Below are 16,457 nucleotides of genomic sequence, written 5' to 3'. Positions count from 1 at the left end.
TGGCGCATTCGGGAGCACATAACGCGCTGTCACCTGGTATTTTTTAAACTCCGTGGGCTTTCGTTTTTCCTGAATAAGAACGGCCACGCTAAGACTACCCCGTTGGAAGCGCCTGGGTTAGGCAATATTTGTGGAGCTTCACAACTTTCCCATTGACACCTGCACGTTTCAAGCTATATTTAAAAAGTTAACGAGAAGAGAGGGGGTTAACCGAGGGTCCCGATTTTTATTAGTCATATCATGAGAAGCCAACAAACACTGACACCAGGGACAACATAGGGGAAATTGCTTCTGTTTAATAAATGAAATAAAGAAACGATAAATTAATGGAAATTAAAGTGGATGAAAAAACAACTTGCCGGAGGTGGGAACCGAACCCACAACCTTCGCATTTCGCGTGCGATGCTCTACGAATTGAGCTACCGCGGCGCTGTTTCCCCAACCACTTCTTGGGTATTTATGTGTCGTAGTAGAACCCTGGGAGTGTTAGCCAGCGCCATCACTCACATACCTTGGCGGCGGACGTGGGACGTCCTTCTTGCCGCAGGCGTCACGAGAACGTGATCTTTTTGGGTGAAGGCAACTGGTCAATAAACCCACACATGCTACCTGAAGGCATCAATGTTGCCGGATTCGAGACCCTCGTTATGTAATAAACGAGAAGAGAGGGGGTTAACCGAGGGTCCCGATTTTTATTAGTCATATCATGAGAAGCCAACAAACACTAACACCAAGGACAACATAGGGGAAATTGCTTGTGTTTAATAAATGAAATAAAGAAACGATAAATTAATGGAAATTAAAGTGGATGAAAAAACAACTTGCCGCAGGCGGAACCGAACCCACAACCTTCGGATTTCGCGTGCGATGCTCTACCAATTGAGCTACCGCGGCGCTGTTTCCCCATCCACTTCTTGGGTATTTATGTGTCGTAGTAGAACCCTGGGAGTGTTAGCCAGCGCCATCACTCAATTATCTCAATTATCTCATCATTCATTATCTTCATTCATTTCTCTCATCATTCAATTATCTCATCACTCATTTATCTCTATTATCTCAATTAATTACTCAAAAAAAGACGAGCGAGAAAATGGTACTGTAAGTTCAGATAAACACCAACAACATCCACGCGATTTCTGTTCTCAAGAACGCACAGGATTTTTTCAAGATATTGGTCCAAGTTAGCTGAGACGCATGCATGTATGTATGTATGTATATATATATATATATATATATATATATATATATATATATATATATATATATATATATATATATATATGTATATATATATATATAATCTGTTTTTGACGTCGGAACTCGATGCCTACTCAGCAAAGGACTAAACCGTGCCTGGCCGCCAGCGCCCATTTACCTTGGCTAGCCATGTTCCACCTTGAAATATATCACGTTCGTTCAGTCTACCACAATATTCTAGAAAAAGAATTGTTAACCGTAGGCCAGACTTTACCTCTGCACGTTTCCCAGCAGGTCTGTACGGGAATTCCAAATTGCGAAAACAGTAGTGCAAAGGAATGCTCGTCGACATGAGCCGCAAAACACATCTGTGGTGCACCGCTCACTCGCGCATTTATTCAACTATGCGTTTGGCGACTTCATAGACTGGTGAGCAATGTATGGCGATGTCACGTGTACTCATCTGTAGCCAGGACACTATAATGTGCACAGATATTGTGCAGCGCGGAGTCGTTCGAATATAATTCTGCTCGAAAGAATTCCGCCTATAATTGTGGTAGAGAAAAAGTATTACGGCAAGGTAAATGAAACACTCTACACATTGCACTAATGTAGAAAACGAAGCAACTACTTAATACGAGCTTCGACTTCATATAACAGGGCTTCGTTGCATTTTCCTTCAAGGCGCACATGGCATATGCGCACTGAGTTTTCTGGAAATACTGTTATGTTGTGTGGAGGCCCGCGCCTTAAACCACAGCTGTCACCGCTGAAGTAGTGTTCTCACCCTCACAAGAATATATCGCAGCGATGAACCACAGCTACCCTTACGGTAAGGTGTTGTGTGCTACTGCATCCCGAGCGTATTTTGGAAAACGCTCTCGAAGTGGCTGTCAGTGTGCCTCCTTAGGCGGTGGACTGCGCGTATATACGCAGCTGGTAGAAAAAACAGGCAGACTCAACTCTAGTTGACATGGACGCAACGCGAGCCACTATTTGTGTGATTAGCTCAATAAGCATGTGTGTGTACATCAGGTATATAGCTTTAGAAGGATAAATATTACCACTAAAGAGTAGCATGTTATAGAAATGAATGACTTAATTTGCTGAGAATTATAGACAGGCCCGATATTGAATTTTCAAAGATTCCCACAACGTTGTTTTCACTCTTAGTGTTTATGATGCGTCAATTTATGCTAGCGCCACTGCGAGTGAAAGCGCGCCGCCTTGCCCGCGAGAAAGGCTGTTTCCTGCCGCTTGTTGTCGCATGCATTCGCGTCCTCATAGTGTGACTATCACGCTTGCGTGCTACTAGAGGTCCTGTATTCTAATCGAGCTCTCGGAGAAATTTATTAATGTTTATATTATATATACCACAAAGCACATTGTTCAAGATGGTGAGCTTGCAAAATTACACTGTCATTTGAAGCCAAAAGGACAAAGTGTAGGCAAATCGGCATGTACTAACCGTCATTCCCATACTTGCTGAATCACCCTGCTTGCAGCTGCCGTAAACACTAGCGCCGCAGTTCACTGTACTAATTATTGATGCGAAAGTGTCAAATGGCCCATTGAGCGATGAAGACGGCTGAGTCTGTAGCGCCGAAACTTCCATGGCTGCCACGCCACATCGCGAGCGCACCACGATGTCACGAGCGAGCCAGGTGGGCTCGTGACGCTGTCTTGCACTAGCTGGCTCGAGCCTAGAGGGAGAAAGGTGAGTGAAAGGGAACACCCGCTGCCGCGACATCGCCGCGACGCCACGTCACTCTCGCTCTCCGAAGCCTGTGCTATCCGCGCATGCTTCCGCCTGCATTCAAACTGCACCTCGGCAAGGCCAAATCGAAGCGCGCCAAGCGTCTCAACGCGCTCTCTTGCCCGCGAGTAGTTCACAGCTCGAAGGACCGCCCAGTGTTGTTCAGTTGGACATTAATACTTTCGTATTCACAACTTATAAAAAGTGCTTATGTGTCCTATGAACTACTACTTCGCTACTCCGTTTATAGATGGCGCCAACAATCCTGTCAACCGCGTTCCGCGTTGGAGGCTAGATATATACGAAAAATTGCCTCGAACTCAGCAAGGAAGCTAGGGGGGAGAGAGAAAATTTGTTTAAAAGAAGGCAGGGAGGTTGGCCTGAGCTAACGCGCTCTAGCTATACTCCTCCAAGCAGGCTTAGCATTAACAAGGAAAAGGCCCCTATCGTATCCTGTGCTATTTCGCTTCAAGTTCTCGGCTCCGGAAATAACGCGGAGTACGAAACGTCTAACACGGTTCCACTTTTTGTGAAGTTTCTCATCGTGAATAAGCTTTTAGACCCACTCGATTATTTTAAACGAATATGGTACTTATGAGGAACGCCAACATTGAGTGCCATGTGCTTGTTTATTCATTCACTATATAGCGCTAAATGGTTTAATACATCGTCTGAAAGAAGCAGCAACCGCAGCTGCCACTGGGAGTTCCGTGAACTGTCCAGCAAGTTTCTTCTCGGTATCATGCAGCGTCACTCTTTCACCTCCTTTTGTGCCAGAAAAGACGCCCGAGCAAATATTAGAGCGCTCTCATTAGCAGCTCATGTCGACAACAAAAACGCGCAGCGCGCTGCTGCGGAATCAGCAGCTCGCTAGGCGAAAACGGTGACATTGCGCAAACTCCGGCCTAATTACGTGGCAGCGGTGGCGACACGGAAAGAGTTTGGATTATCAAACATTCTTGTGGCTTTGCTTCTCACGCTTTTCTGCCTTCATTATTCTAAATTTCAGAGGAACCTATTGTTTACCAGGAGGAGAAGACTCGGCGAACGCACCCAATTTCTACAATTGCAGCGGTTCAGCCTGTCGAGGTGGCCAAAACGAAACGCGCAAAGCGTCTCAAAGCTCTGGCTTGCCAGCGAGAAATACGGAAAGGGGCTATATGCCGGTTGTCGATCTAAACATGTCGGCAATAGAGATTACTGAGATGCGATTGGAATATTGGTGTAGGTAAACGACAAAGAACGGAGGCGTACAAAAACATAGTTCACAATAGGGCTTGAGAAACTTTGGCTATGGGAATTCATGACGTTTTTTTTTATTTTCTTGTTTTATTTTTTAACATAGGTAGGGCATTAGGCAATAAAATCACAAGAGCTTGGTGGCGCAAGCCACCACCCCGTTCCAAAAGGGACGCACATAACATCCATCCATCCATCCATTCATCCACCCATCCATCAATCCGATGCATACATTCGTGGCATAATGCTTCAACTATCGGGCTTCCGTTCTAGAGATCCTCCGTTCGAATCGTGTCGTAGGAAAGTTTTGATAAAAATGTTTATTGATTCCACAATACTCAGTTGGAAATGACGAGTTTACAAACGCCAAGAAGCCGTTTGAAGCAAGCAGGACGAAGTTTAAGCAAATCCATGTGCTGCCCGCAATTCCTGTGCTCGCTGAACCGCCCTGCTTGCAGCTTCCTCAGGCACTAGCTCTAGTAATTATTGTATGAAACTCAATTGCGACAAGAATCACCAGTCGTTTTATTTATTTTCTTCGGCCTCTTGTTAGTATGCTGTGACATGATTAGCCCTCTTTTGGCAGTCTCGTATCCACTTAATGCTAAGAACTCAGCATGTTTTCGCGCCCTTCTACGCTGTGCAGAAAAGCTGCAGCAATAAACATGGAACAACGCACCTCGTTAACACTAGGTATTGCACCGCCTAGTTCCGCTAATTTGACGTCTTGCGTAAGTTGGATATGGCGTCACCTTCATCAACGTTCAGATGACGCCTTCGTTATTTCAATCATGATTCAGCACTGCATTCTCCTCGCTAAGCCAGTGAGTGAATAAAAAAAAGTTATCTCGCAGATTTCTTCGAATGTTATTTTGAGTGGTTTTTTCGCAACCCTCAACCATTGCAGAAGGATGAGTAGTTTTGCGTTTCATTCGTAGCAATGTCAGACTACTGAATTAGTAAAAAATGTGGTCCCTTTTTGGTATAAAATCGGAAGGAATTTCTTAAGATTACACGATTCCATGTAGCGCCATGAAGACAACCTGTTTTTTTATCGGAAGGCTTCAGTTGATTTAGTTAGGTTCACTCTTTTAAATTCTGTAGCACTTAACGTCCTTACGCAGCAGATTGGGCTATGCATGACGCAGTAGATGGTGGGGATTCACAATTATTAAAACTATCTTGGATTATTTAACGTGTACTAAAATACCAGCAAACTAGTTAGTGTTTTTGCCTTTCCGCCCCATATGAATACAGCCTCCTCTGCTAGAAGTAGAAGTATGCATGTAAGAACAGCTGTTTCTCAGTTGAAATTATGAGTTGAAGAGTGACAGGGGCAAATTAAATCGAATAATGAATAATGTTAAGCTTTTTCACCAAAACTATCCAACACGTTTCAATTCCTGTTATTCATAACGTCAGAAAGTTTGTAATTGCAGCTTAGATTGTAAAGCATGCTATACTATAACCACAAATGGAACATTTGGAACAAATAACTAACCTGTTCGTTCGCAAATGTAGACCTTTTTTTAACCGTACGCAATACCACCCTTAGTATAAAGCTCAAATAAGTGATACAGTTGAGAAACGCAGCATGTTCGGCAATTATTATATCTGTACACTTTCGTGACCAATTCAGGAATGTCTACCGGCGGTGGCAACTACTTCACAAGAAAGCAAAAGCACTTTTCCATTCGCGCAAATGGTCGTGGCAGATGTTATCACATTTCATAAAGTATTGTCATTGAAACGTATTCATACATTTTTTTTCTTTTCATTGAGAGACGTCCTGCCTCTATGCAACTACTGAACGACACGCACGGCTTAATGTCGTGCTTAAACAACAGTTTATTGCGAGGGCACGTGTTCAGCTTGAAAAACCTGGCTTTCTGAACAGCGTAAAGTGCTGCCACTATTACGGGCACTGAGAATGGGAAGATGTCGCACTTTTGCTTCAATTTTCATTTTCGATGGAGAATATTTGATGACAATCTCAAGATTTAAAAAAAAAATATTGAAAATATTCCAGTTTTGCAATAGTGACCAATGTATTCGAGAACCAAATCAAATAGTCACTATTCCATTCAAGAACATCCGAATCAAGTAGGACAATATTCGGTTCGTCCTCAAAAGTTTCGCACATTCGCACACCACCAAATAGAAGCCTCGCGCTTAGTTAAACTCACTAAGCTTACAATACGAAATTAGATCTCGAGCAAGAACTTTTAAGGTGTCTGTGCCAAACAGCAGAGTGGGCTTGGCGGCACCGCGATGAAAAGACCGACAAACTGACTTTTGTTCTTCACACAGGCGGTGTTGCTGTCGTGTCTAGTTCAAGCGCAAGTCGAAGATGAGTCCAGACTTCTTCCTAAAATAGGAGGTCTTCAGTGTGACCGCATCCGTTTGTTCCGCTGGAATAACCGACTTCATACTGCTGCACAACTGGGCATTGACTGCATCGTGGGAAGCACCGAGGTCATCGGTATCACCGAATGGGGCGGTTTCTTCGACGAGGGACTATCGCTGTGGCGACAGTGGGCTTGGCAGCACCGCGATGAAAGGACCGACAAACTCACTTTTGTTCTTCACACAGGTTGGTGAAAAACGCTCTTATGCTTGTTTCAAAGAGGACTGTCATGGTTTGCTAGTGCTGCCGAGCCCACAAGCCATTTGCGCAATTTCGAGTGAATGTTTAGATGTTATGATGCAATTGTTATGTTGTAGTGTCGTTGAAACGAATCCGGGTCCTCAATGAGAGCTACTAGAACAAGTTCTGGCTGAAATTATAGGGTTGAAGACTGATGTGACCGATCTAAAGCCAACGGTTGCAAAGGTTGAGGCTGTTGTGTCTAGTATGCCTGAGCTAAGTAAGAAAATAAAACAATCAGAAATAGAAATTTCTTACTTGTGTACGTGTTTGGATGGCATGCAGGAAAAACTTGAAGTTCTCGAAAACCGCAGTCGAAGCAATAACCTAATCGTAATAGGACTCTCAGAGATGGCAAATGAAACATCAGAGAAATTGAAAGGTGAAGTAGTTGACAGAGTTTTCCTAGAGAAGCTCAATGTTTGTTACGAGTGTAGAACGCCTGCACAGAATTGGAAAGTATTCTTCAGGCAAAACAGGGCCAATATTCCTGCATCTTATTAATCTTGATGAAAGGTACGCTGTACTTCGGAGTGCTCGGAAACTTAAAGGGACAGGCATTTTTATTAATGAAGGCTACTCAAACGATGTTAGACAGAGGCGACGGAACCTTTGGAACCTTGCTTTGAGGGATAAGGAGAGCGGGCACAAAGTTATTCTTGTTTACGACAAGATGAAGACTGACGGCACCACTTACGCCTGGGATGACGTGAAGAAGCAACGTTATGCAATGTATCAGGAAAAGACAGACCCGAACGCAGTTGGAACTAGTGCGTTAACATCTGACTCACGTCACCAGACGCGCAGGCTTCGCTTGCTTAATATTAATGCCCTAATCGTTTTAAACAAAAGCGTTGAACTGGAGTATGTTTTGACCGAGCACGAGCCGGATGTAGTGATAGTGACGGAAACATGGCTGTACACCGAAGTTTACGACCACGAAATCTGTCCACCGGGATATAAAGTGATAAGGAACGACTGTAGCAGCCGAGGTGGGGATGCGGCGATTTTCATTGATAGCAGACTGCGGTATACAGTATTTGAATATCCTTTAGATATAAAAACAGCTTGGTGTAAAATGTTTCGGGGGGTAAACGAAGTGGCAATCGGTGCAGTGTATCGCCCACCTAGGACAAGCGCAGCAGCTATCGAGAGACTGAATGATTTCATGCATTGCCTGCGTGTACAACACAAGAACGTTATTGTAGCAGGTGATTTGGAGTATTTTGGTATAGCGTGTTGCCGTGAAATAGGGAAGGCGAGTCTGCCACCGCACTATTTGAAATGTGTTTTTCGCGCAGTCTTTACGAAGTTGTCAATGAATACACTCGTGTCCAGCAAGCCAGCAAATCTGTACTTGACCTTATATTTCTGAGTCAAAACTTGATCCTCCGGCCACACAAAGTTGAGATTTTTCCTGGAATTTCTGATCATTCCATCGTTGGCATAACACTGACGTTGCAGCAAAATGGAAATGTATACAGACGTGTTTCGACTTACAGGGACTCAATATGGCCGATGACATAGCTGTAGTAAAACTCTTGCTTGGGCTAGTTGGTTCATGCTTGAATTAGTAAATGCAAGGCGCAGAACAACAGGACTCCTGTCGTGTGTGTTCTTCTTGAGTCCTGTTCTGTGCCTTGCATGTACTAATTCAAGATATAGCTGCACTTGACGAATTGGACATTCATTTTGAACGGCTTAAGGCGCTTTCTCTTCAACAAAATACGGATATAAATAATGTTTGGCTAATGTTCAAAGCCCTTGTAACAAATGCATAACCCAGTTTGTGCCCTTGAGGGTAAAAAAGAAACGTGTGCATAATCCCTGGATATTACGTGAAATTATCCATTTCAAAAGGAAGTTACAACGATCCATAAAGAAGGTACAAACGTGTGCGTGATTTAGATCTGTTAGAACAGATTATTGCGCTCAAAAAAGTTGAAAGATAAGACCATGATCATCATCTTTATCATCATCATCATCTTCAGCCTGGTTACGCCCACTGCAGGGCAAGGACATCTCCCATACTTCTCCAACTACCCCGCTCATGTACTAATTGTGGCCATGTTGTCCCTGCAAACTTCTTAATGTCATCCGCCCATCCTAACGTTCTGCCGCCCCCTCCTACGCTTCCCTTCCCTTGGAATCCAGTCCGTAACCCTTAATGACCATCAGTTATCTTCCTTCCTCATTACATCTCCTGCCCATGCCCATTTGTATTTCTTGATTTCAACTAAGATGTCATTAACCCGCGTTTGTTCCCTCACACAATCTGCTCTTTTCTTATCTCTTAACGTTACACCCATCAATCACTATTCTTTCCATAGCTCGTTGCGTCGTCCTCAATTTAAGCAGCACCCTTTTCGTAATCCTCCAGGTTTCTGCCCCATACGTGAGTACTGGTAAGACACAGCTGTTATGTACTTTTCTCTTGAGGGATAGTGGCAACCTGCTGTTCATGATTTGAGAATGCCTGCCAAACGCACCCCAGCCCATTCTTATTCTTCTGATAATTTCAGTCTCATGATCCGGATCCATGGTCACTACCTGCCCTAAGTAGATGTATTCCCTTACCACTTCCAGTGCCTCGCTACCTATCGTAAACTGCTGTTCTCGTTCGATACTGTTAAACATCACTTTAGTTTTCTGGAGATTAATTTTTAGACCCACCCTTCTGCTTTGCCTCTCTAGGTCAGTGAGCATGTATTGCAATTGGTCTCCTGAGTTACTAAGCAAGGCAATATCATCGAATCGCAAGTTACTAAGGCATTCTCCATTAACTTTTATCCCCAATTCTTGGCACTTCAGGTCTCGGAATACCTCCTGTCAACACGCTGTGAATAGCATTGAAGAGATCGTATCTCCCTGCCTGACGCCTTTCTTTATTGGGATTTCGTTGCTTTCTTTATGGAGGACTACTGTGGCTGTGGAGCCGCTATAGATTTCTATCAGTATTTTTACATATGGCTCGTCTACACCGTGATTCTGTAATGCCTTCATGACTCCTGAGGTTTCGACTGAATCATACCCTTTTTTTCGTAATCAATGAAAGCTATATATATAAGGGTTGGTTATATTCCGCACATTTCTCTATCACCTGGTTGATAGCGTGAATATGGTCTATTGTTGAGAAGCCTTTACGGAATCCTGCCTGGTCCTTTGGTTGACATAAGTCTGAGGTGTTCCTGATTCTATTTGTGAGTAGCTAAGTAAATAGTTTGTAGGTAACGGACAGTAAATTGATCGGTCTATAATTTTTCAAGTCTTTGGCGTTCCCTTTCTTATGGATTAGGATTATGTTAGCGTTCTTCCAAGATTCCGGTATGCTCGAGGTCATGAGGCATGGAGTATATAGGGCGGCCAATCTTAATAGAACAATGTGCCCATCATCCTTCAACAAATCTGCTGTTACCTGATCCTCGCCAGCTGCCTTCCTCCTTTGCATAGCTCCCAAGGCGTTCTCTAGTTCTTCCGGCGTTACATGTGTGATTTCAAATTCCTCTAGACTATTCTCTCACATTATCCTCGTGGGTGCTACTGGTACTGTATAAATCTCTACAGAACTCCTCTGCCCCTTGGACTATCTCATCCTTATTAGTCATGATATTGCTGGCTTTGTCTCTGAAGGATAAGATAAGAGACTCCAAACAGAAGTATTTCAGTGTTACAAAGCCAAAGTTCCTTAAAGACACCCCAGAAGTTCTGGAGGCACTTTTCAAAAGATAAAAAGGCAATCTCCGAGTTGAGTACGGCTCAATGCTTTATTACTAATGAAGAGGATATTGGCGATGAGGTTAACAGCTACGTCTCCAGTGTCTTTACTACAGACAATGGCGAAGTAGACGACATTTGCGTTTCTCATTGCTTCGTTTTTCCAGGCGAATTCCTCCTTTCTGAGCGAGGTATATTTTAACTATTGCTCAATCTAAAACAATGTAAGTCGTGTGGACCTTATGAAATTCCTAACGCATTTTTAATGAGGTATGCCGAGTGGATGGCCACATACCTCTTAGTTATCTTTCAAAAGTCACTGCCGTCGGGGGCTGTACCTAAATTAAGTAAAATTATCCCAATACCAAAAGGCAAAGATCTTAAATGTGTTTACAACTACAGGCCCGTTGCACTAACGTCAACACCATGAAATATTCTTGAACACGTTGTCTCCAAACACATCAGAGAATTTCTGACGAGCAAAAATTTCTTCAGTGACTCTCAGCATGGTTTTCGTAGTTGTCTCTGGACGGTGACACAACTTGTGGAAACAGTGCATTTCATCTGTGAAGTGCTAGATCGAAGAGGCCAAGTAGAGATATTTTATCTAGATATTAAAAAGGCATTCGATAAGGTTATTCACACCAAATTATTATTGAAGTTAGGAGTCGTCTTAGGAAAACTTTTGCAATAAATCGCCGATATGGCTGAGACCCCTACTCTTCGTAATATACATCAATGACCGGATAACAGAGCCATCAATTCAAGCCAAGCTATTTGCAGATGATTGCATTATTTTCACTGAAGTAACCTCCGCAGCTGACCAACTTAAACTTAATTCTTACTTAGATGAAGTACACGAATGGTGTAGGAAATGGCAAATGTCAGTGAACTTGGAAAAAACTCTATGCATGACGGTATCGCACAAACACGCCCCTTTACAGCTCAACTACTCGCTATCGGGTAGCCCACTAACTCGAGTGACCGAATTCAAGTACTTGGGCGTAACTTTGACTGCAAATATGAATTGGACGACGAACGTTGACAATATTGTAGGCAAGGCAAATCAAAGATTAGGGTTTATTCGACGGACTTTCAAGCAAGCAGCCGCAGAATCCAAACTTACTGTATACAAAATGCTTGTTTGTCCTATTGTGGAATATGCGTGTGAAGTCTGGGGTCCGTGCGACCAAAAGAACCCACTAAAATTAGGTGTGCAACGACGTGCCTTGCGCTTCATTTTTTCCAAATATCGAAGACAAGACTCGGAGTCGCCGCTTTATGAAAAGGCAAACCTTCATTTACTTAAAATGCGAAAGAAACAAAAAAGGCTGCGCCTTTTTTACAGCATGATGAATCACATGGCGCTGGTAAACAAGGAACGCTACATAATCGAGACAACGTCGGAGTAGTAAAGAATAAACATTCAAAGTACGTGAAGGAGGGTAGATTTTCTAAGGATGGTTTTAAATATTCTCCCTGTTTGAAAACTACGAGAGAACGGAATAAACTGCCGGAGGAGAGAGTGGTAAGCGCGACTGACTGCGAGCAGTTTCGGACACATCTTCAACAATAAACTTCTTAGTGGCGCGTGATTTCAGTTTTTGTTAACTTATAGTGCTGTACTAAGTGCCACAAGCTGATGCACTAAGTGTCATGAATTGTTCGTAATATTATTTGTGTATACCTGATCATATGCACTGCTGCGTGTTTAGCGTATATTGTTGTATAGCATGTAATACGTTATTGTACTCATTGCTACTTGGCCCTGTAAAGGGCTGATAGTATGTTCAAATAAATAAATAAACAAATAAATAAATAAATAAAAATGGCTAACACAATAGGTATGTCATCAGCTACATTACATTGCTTGTGTGGTTTCTCTGCTTTAACCTATTTTTGCTGCTTATTTGCACATGGCGATTGTATACGTGCCCCTGTCCACTACGATAACTAAGAAATTTAGACGAGCGAAATGTAAACTCACCACGAGAGGGACGTCCCAATTGCAAAAGAGCGTACATTTCCCGTAACGTATTTGAGATAGCAGCGAAGGGGATGTTCAGGTAAATTTTCGGCAATATTCCTGTGCTCCCGACTGCGATAGTAAGCCTCCGAGATGGCTTTCGTGGAATAAAGTTTTCACTGTTTCCTAGTTCACCGTGCACACGTACCTGTTTGACCTTGAAGAGTGGCAGGCTCACCCTAACTTCTTTCTGGGCTCTGAGGTGGTCAAAACAGGTCATTGCAGTAAACGCACTCAGCTTTGATTCCAGGAGCTCAAGGCCGTTCTTCTCCTCAGGTAGAAGCACCACCAGTGAGAACTCCGGGCCCACGAATGCATCCGCACTGCGGTTGCTGAAAAACAATCGCACGATATAAGCTTGATACCAATACTAAGAAGTATGCCACACTTCGTACTACGAAAAAATTGGGGCCAGAACTGATGTACAATAGTTATTCAAGTATGCGAACAGCGAAACGCGTCGTGTATAAGGCATGCCGGTCTCCTCTGTCCCTCTTCCCTCTGGACATGCAGCGCATACGGGCAGCGCCACCTTGAAATCAGCGCATGCTGAGTGACACATTCAGAGTCACCCCAGTAGGCGTCAAACAGGTTCATTGAAGAGCAGTGCTTACTCGGTGGCACATACACTGTGTCTCATGCCCAGTTGGTCCAAGGGCAGATAGCTAGGGGCACATGTCCACGTGGGTGACCAACAGTTTTAGGCTGGATTGCGTTCGCGATCGGCCCCCCGTTTTGGACTGCACTGTCTCCGGGGTCGATCGGCCCACATTATTGGTGGGACAGCTATCAGAATATCGAAGCGCGGTAGCCACTGAAGAAAAAGTCCCGGTGACACGGCTCGGCCCAATTTGAAGCGCGAGCTGCCGTGTTCTCCGTCAGCGGGGTCGTCGGCCATCCGGTCTAGACTGACCGTTCGGCCATCCAGTCAGTCGAATTCGAGCCCGTTGGTAAAGGTTCGTGTGCATCCGCCTTTTAGGGGCAAATGCCACTGCCTTCTAATATTGTACCCGGCTGTAGTTTATTAGATAGCCGGAAACAAAACTGGTTTCGCAATGCCACGAATGCTGTGTCCATTAAAAAACCCCTTTCTCCTTGGCCTATTTTTTCGCGACGGGTATGCGTCCTTTCGCTGGTTTTTCTGTTCATTGACAAGACTTTTCCAGCTGGTGTTTATGCATTTGTTTTATTAATAAATTAGATGATTCACTTCTATGTTTTCTCACAAGTACAGGCTTGAGAAGCCTGTATCAGTGATAACATAGGTATCACTGCTGCGTGAGAATCGGAATTCTAACTGGATGAACAATATTTGCCTAATTCAGGAGCTTTGATTGTATGTATATCAATCTATCCTCTTGCGCCAACGCAGTGACAAGTTGTCTATCAGATTTCCCTACTAGGTATGCACTCGCGATCGGGATGGCGTCGTGTTTATTCCATCGTCATCATTGCAACATCATCATCCGACTCTCCTCATGGAAGCGTCGCCGCGTTATGTTCATCATACAGCCGTCGTCAAAAGTCCTTGTCATCACATCATGTCATCGTCGTCACGCTCTCGTTATGCCGTAGTCATTATTTCAAGAACATCAACAAATTGTCGTCATGGCATCGTCGTTATACCGCCTTTGTCATTATACTGCGGTCATTCTCTTATCATTTCATCGTAACCATGCTCTCGTATATCAAACGTGTTCATTACATCCCCCACATTGCGTTGTCGTCATACCTTTGTAATGACGCCGTCGTGGCCATTGCATTGTAGTGATTATAGCTTCGTTATCCGATTCTCGCCATGCCGTCGTTGCCACTGTCGTCATGCATCATGTTCTCTTCCGAGACTGTTAAACAGAAGTTTAGCTTCCGGCAGATTAATTTTTAGACCCACCCTTCTGCTTTGCCTCCCTAGGCCAGTGAGCGTGCATTTATTTTTCATTTTATTTAAAAATACCTTACAGGCCTCAAAGTGAAGCATTCAGTAAGGGGGGCAGTACATAGAAAATAGATAGAATATGTGACACCTATAAACCGTATCAGTTTACAAACTACAACCACAAGTGTAACCGAGATGAAAAAGAAATATTTAGTTCCCAATTCACTCGGTAAAAAACAAACCATAATATAATAACAAGCAATAAATCACACAGATTATTTTCAGTGAAGTCGTGTAATTAACAAGACCAGAGTGTTACACATTGGTATTAATTAAAAAAGAAAAACAGAAAAGTTACGAATGCGACATTGCAACTAAACGGTAAACATAACGACATAACGGCAATAATGCGACAATAAGCTGCAAAATATAGCGCAACTACAAGAAAGGATTGTGCGACAAACGTAAAACTTCATACTTCTTTAGTCATGTATTCAGTCAAGGCATCAGGGAATGAAACGTAGTTGGACCGGCATGCAATGCTGTCCGGGAGCGAATTCCATATTCTGATAGCACAAGGAAGAGCAGAATAATGGAATGTATTTGTAGAAGTGTAAATGCGGGCATAGCTGAAATGATTATGAAGCCTATGTGACGTGGTGTAGGGTCGTTCCAAGCATGCGGGTGTTCGAGTGGAGTGAAGGGAATTGGTGGAACAGTGATGGTCTCCTGAGTTATTAAGGAAGGCAGTATCATCAGCGAATAGCAAGTTACTAAAGTATTCTCCATGAACTCTTATCCCCAATTCTTCCCAAGCCAGGTCTCTGAATACCTCGTGTAAACACGCTGTGAATAGCATTGGAGAGAACGTATCTCCCTACCGGACACCTTTCTTTATTGGGATATTGTTGCTTTCTTTATGGAGGACTGCGGTGGCTGTGGAGCCGCTATAGATATCTTTCAGTATTTTTACATACGACTCGTATACACCCTGATTCCGTAATGCCTCTATGACTGCTGAGGCTTCGACTGAATCCAACGCTTTCTCGTAATCAGTGAAAGCTATATATAGGGGTTGGTTATATTCCGCACATTTGTCTATCACCTGATTGATAGCGTGAATATGGTCTATTGTTAAGTAGCCTTTGCGGAATCCTGCCTGGTCCTTTGCTTGACAGAAGTCTAAGGTGTTCCTGATTCTATTTGCGATTACCTTAGTAAACAGTTTGTACGCAACTGACAGTAAGCTGATCGGTCTATAATTTTTCAAGTCATTGGCGTCCCCTTTCTTATCGATTAAGATTATGTTAGCGTTTTTCCAAGATTCAGGTACGCTCGAGGTCATGAGGCATTGCGTATACAGGGTGGCCAGTTTTTCTAGAACAATCTGCCCGCCATCCTTCAACAAATCTGCTGTTACCTGAACCTCTCCAGTTGCCTTCCCCATTTGCATAGCTCCCAAGGCTTTCTTTAGTTCTTGCGACGTTACTTGTGGGACGCCAAATTCCTCTAATCTCTCTTCCATTATCGTCGTGGGCGCCAATGGTACTGTATAAATATCTATAGAACTCCTGAGCCACTTGAACTATCTCATCCATATTAATAATGATATTGCCGGCTTTGTCTCTTAACGCATACATCGGATTCTTGCCTATTCGTAGTTTGTTCGTCACTGCATTTAGGCTTGCCCCATTCCTGCGTTCCTCCATCAGCGAAGAATACCGGTGTTAAAACTTCTACTAAGCATGGGAAAAGGCAAAATATGGCTTTTAAGGTTTTCAGCCACATATTCAACGCTGGAGGTGCAAAGGACACGTTAGATTCTGAAAGTAAGAAGCATTTCTTAACGTTTTCCGAAGCCATCATCACATCGGCATAAAAATATCCGAAGAGTTCATAAACGTTTCTATAAATGCAAAATATTGGCGTTGATAATTTGTGCAGCGTAATAAATTCTTCGCAATCTAACTCGGGCAAACAAAACTGGACTGCTGAATACGGC

The 16,457-nt window shown here is 43.4% G+C and overlaps 1 protein-coding gene across 2 annotated transcripts in view; it reads right to left on the bottom strand.

The window, feature by feature from the left end:
* LOC126519075 (serpin B3-like) overlaps positions 1-16,457 on the bottom strand; it is a 36,799-nt gene that overhangs the window by 11,010 nt on the left and 9,332 nt on the right. For both annotated transcript variants that reach the window (XM_055065293.2, XM_055065292.1), the window contains exon 4: positions 12,728-12,911. In XM_055065293.2, the coding sequence (XP_054921268.1) occupies positions 12,728-12,911 (184 nt within the window). The remainder of the gene's footprint in view (positions 1-12,727; positions 12,912-16,457) is intronic.

This window comes from Dermacentor andersoni, chromosome 10 (assembly GCF_023375885.2).
Source record: "Dermacentor andersoni chromosome 10, qqDerAnde1_hic_scaffold, whole genome shotgun sequence".
Classification (NCBI taxonomy): Eukaryota; Metazoa; Arthropoda; class Arachnida; order Ixodida; family Ixodidae; genus Dermacentor; species Dermacentor andersoni.
The sequence above is the reverse complement of the archived record's forward strand: the minus strand, read 5'-3'. Positions and strand labels throughout refer to the sequence as shown.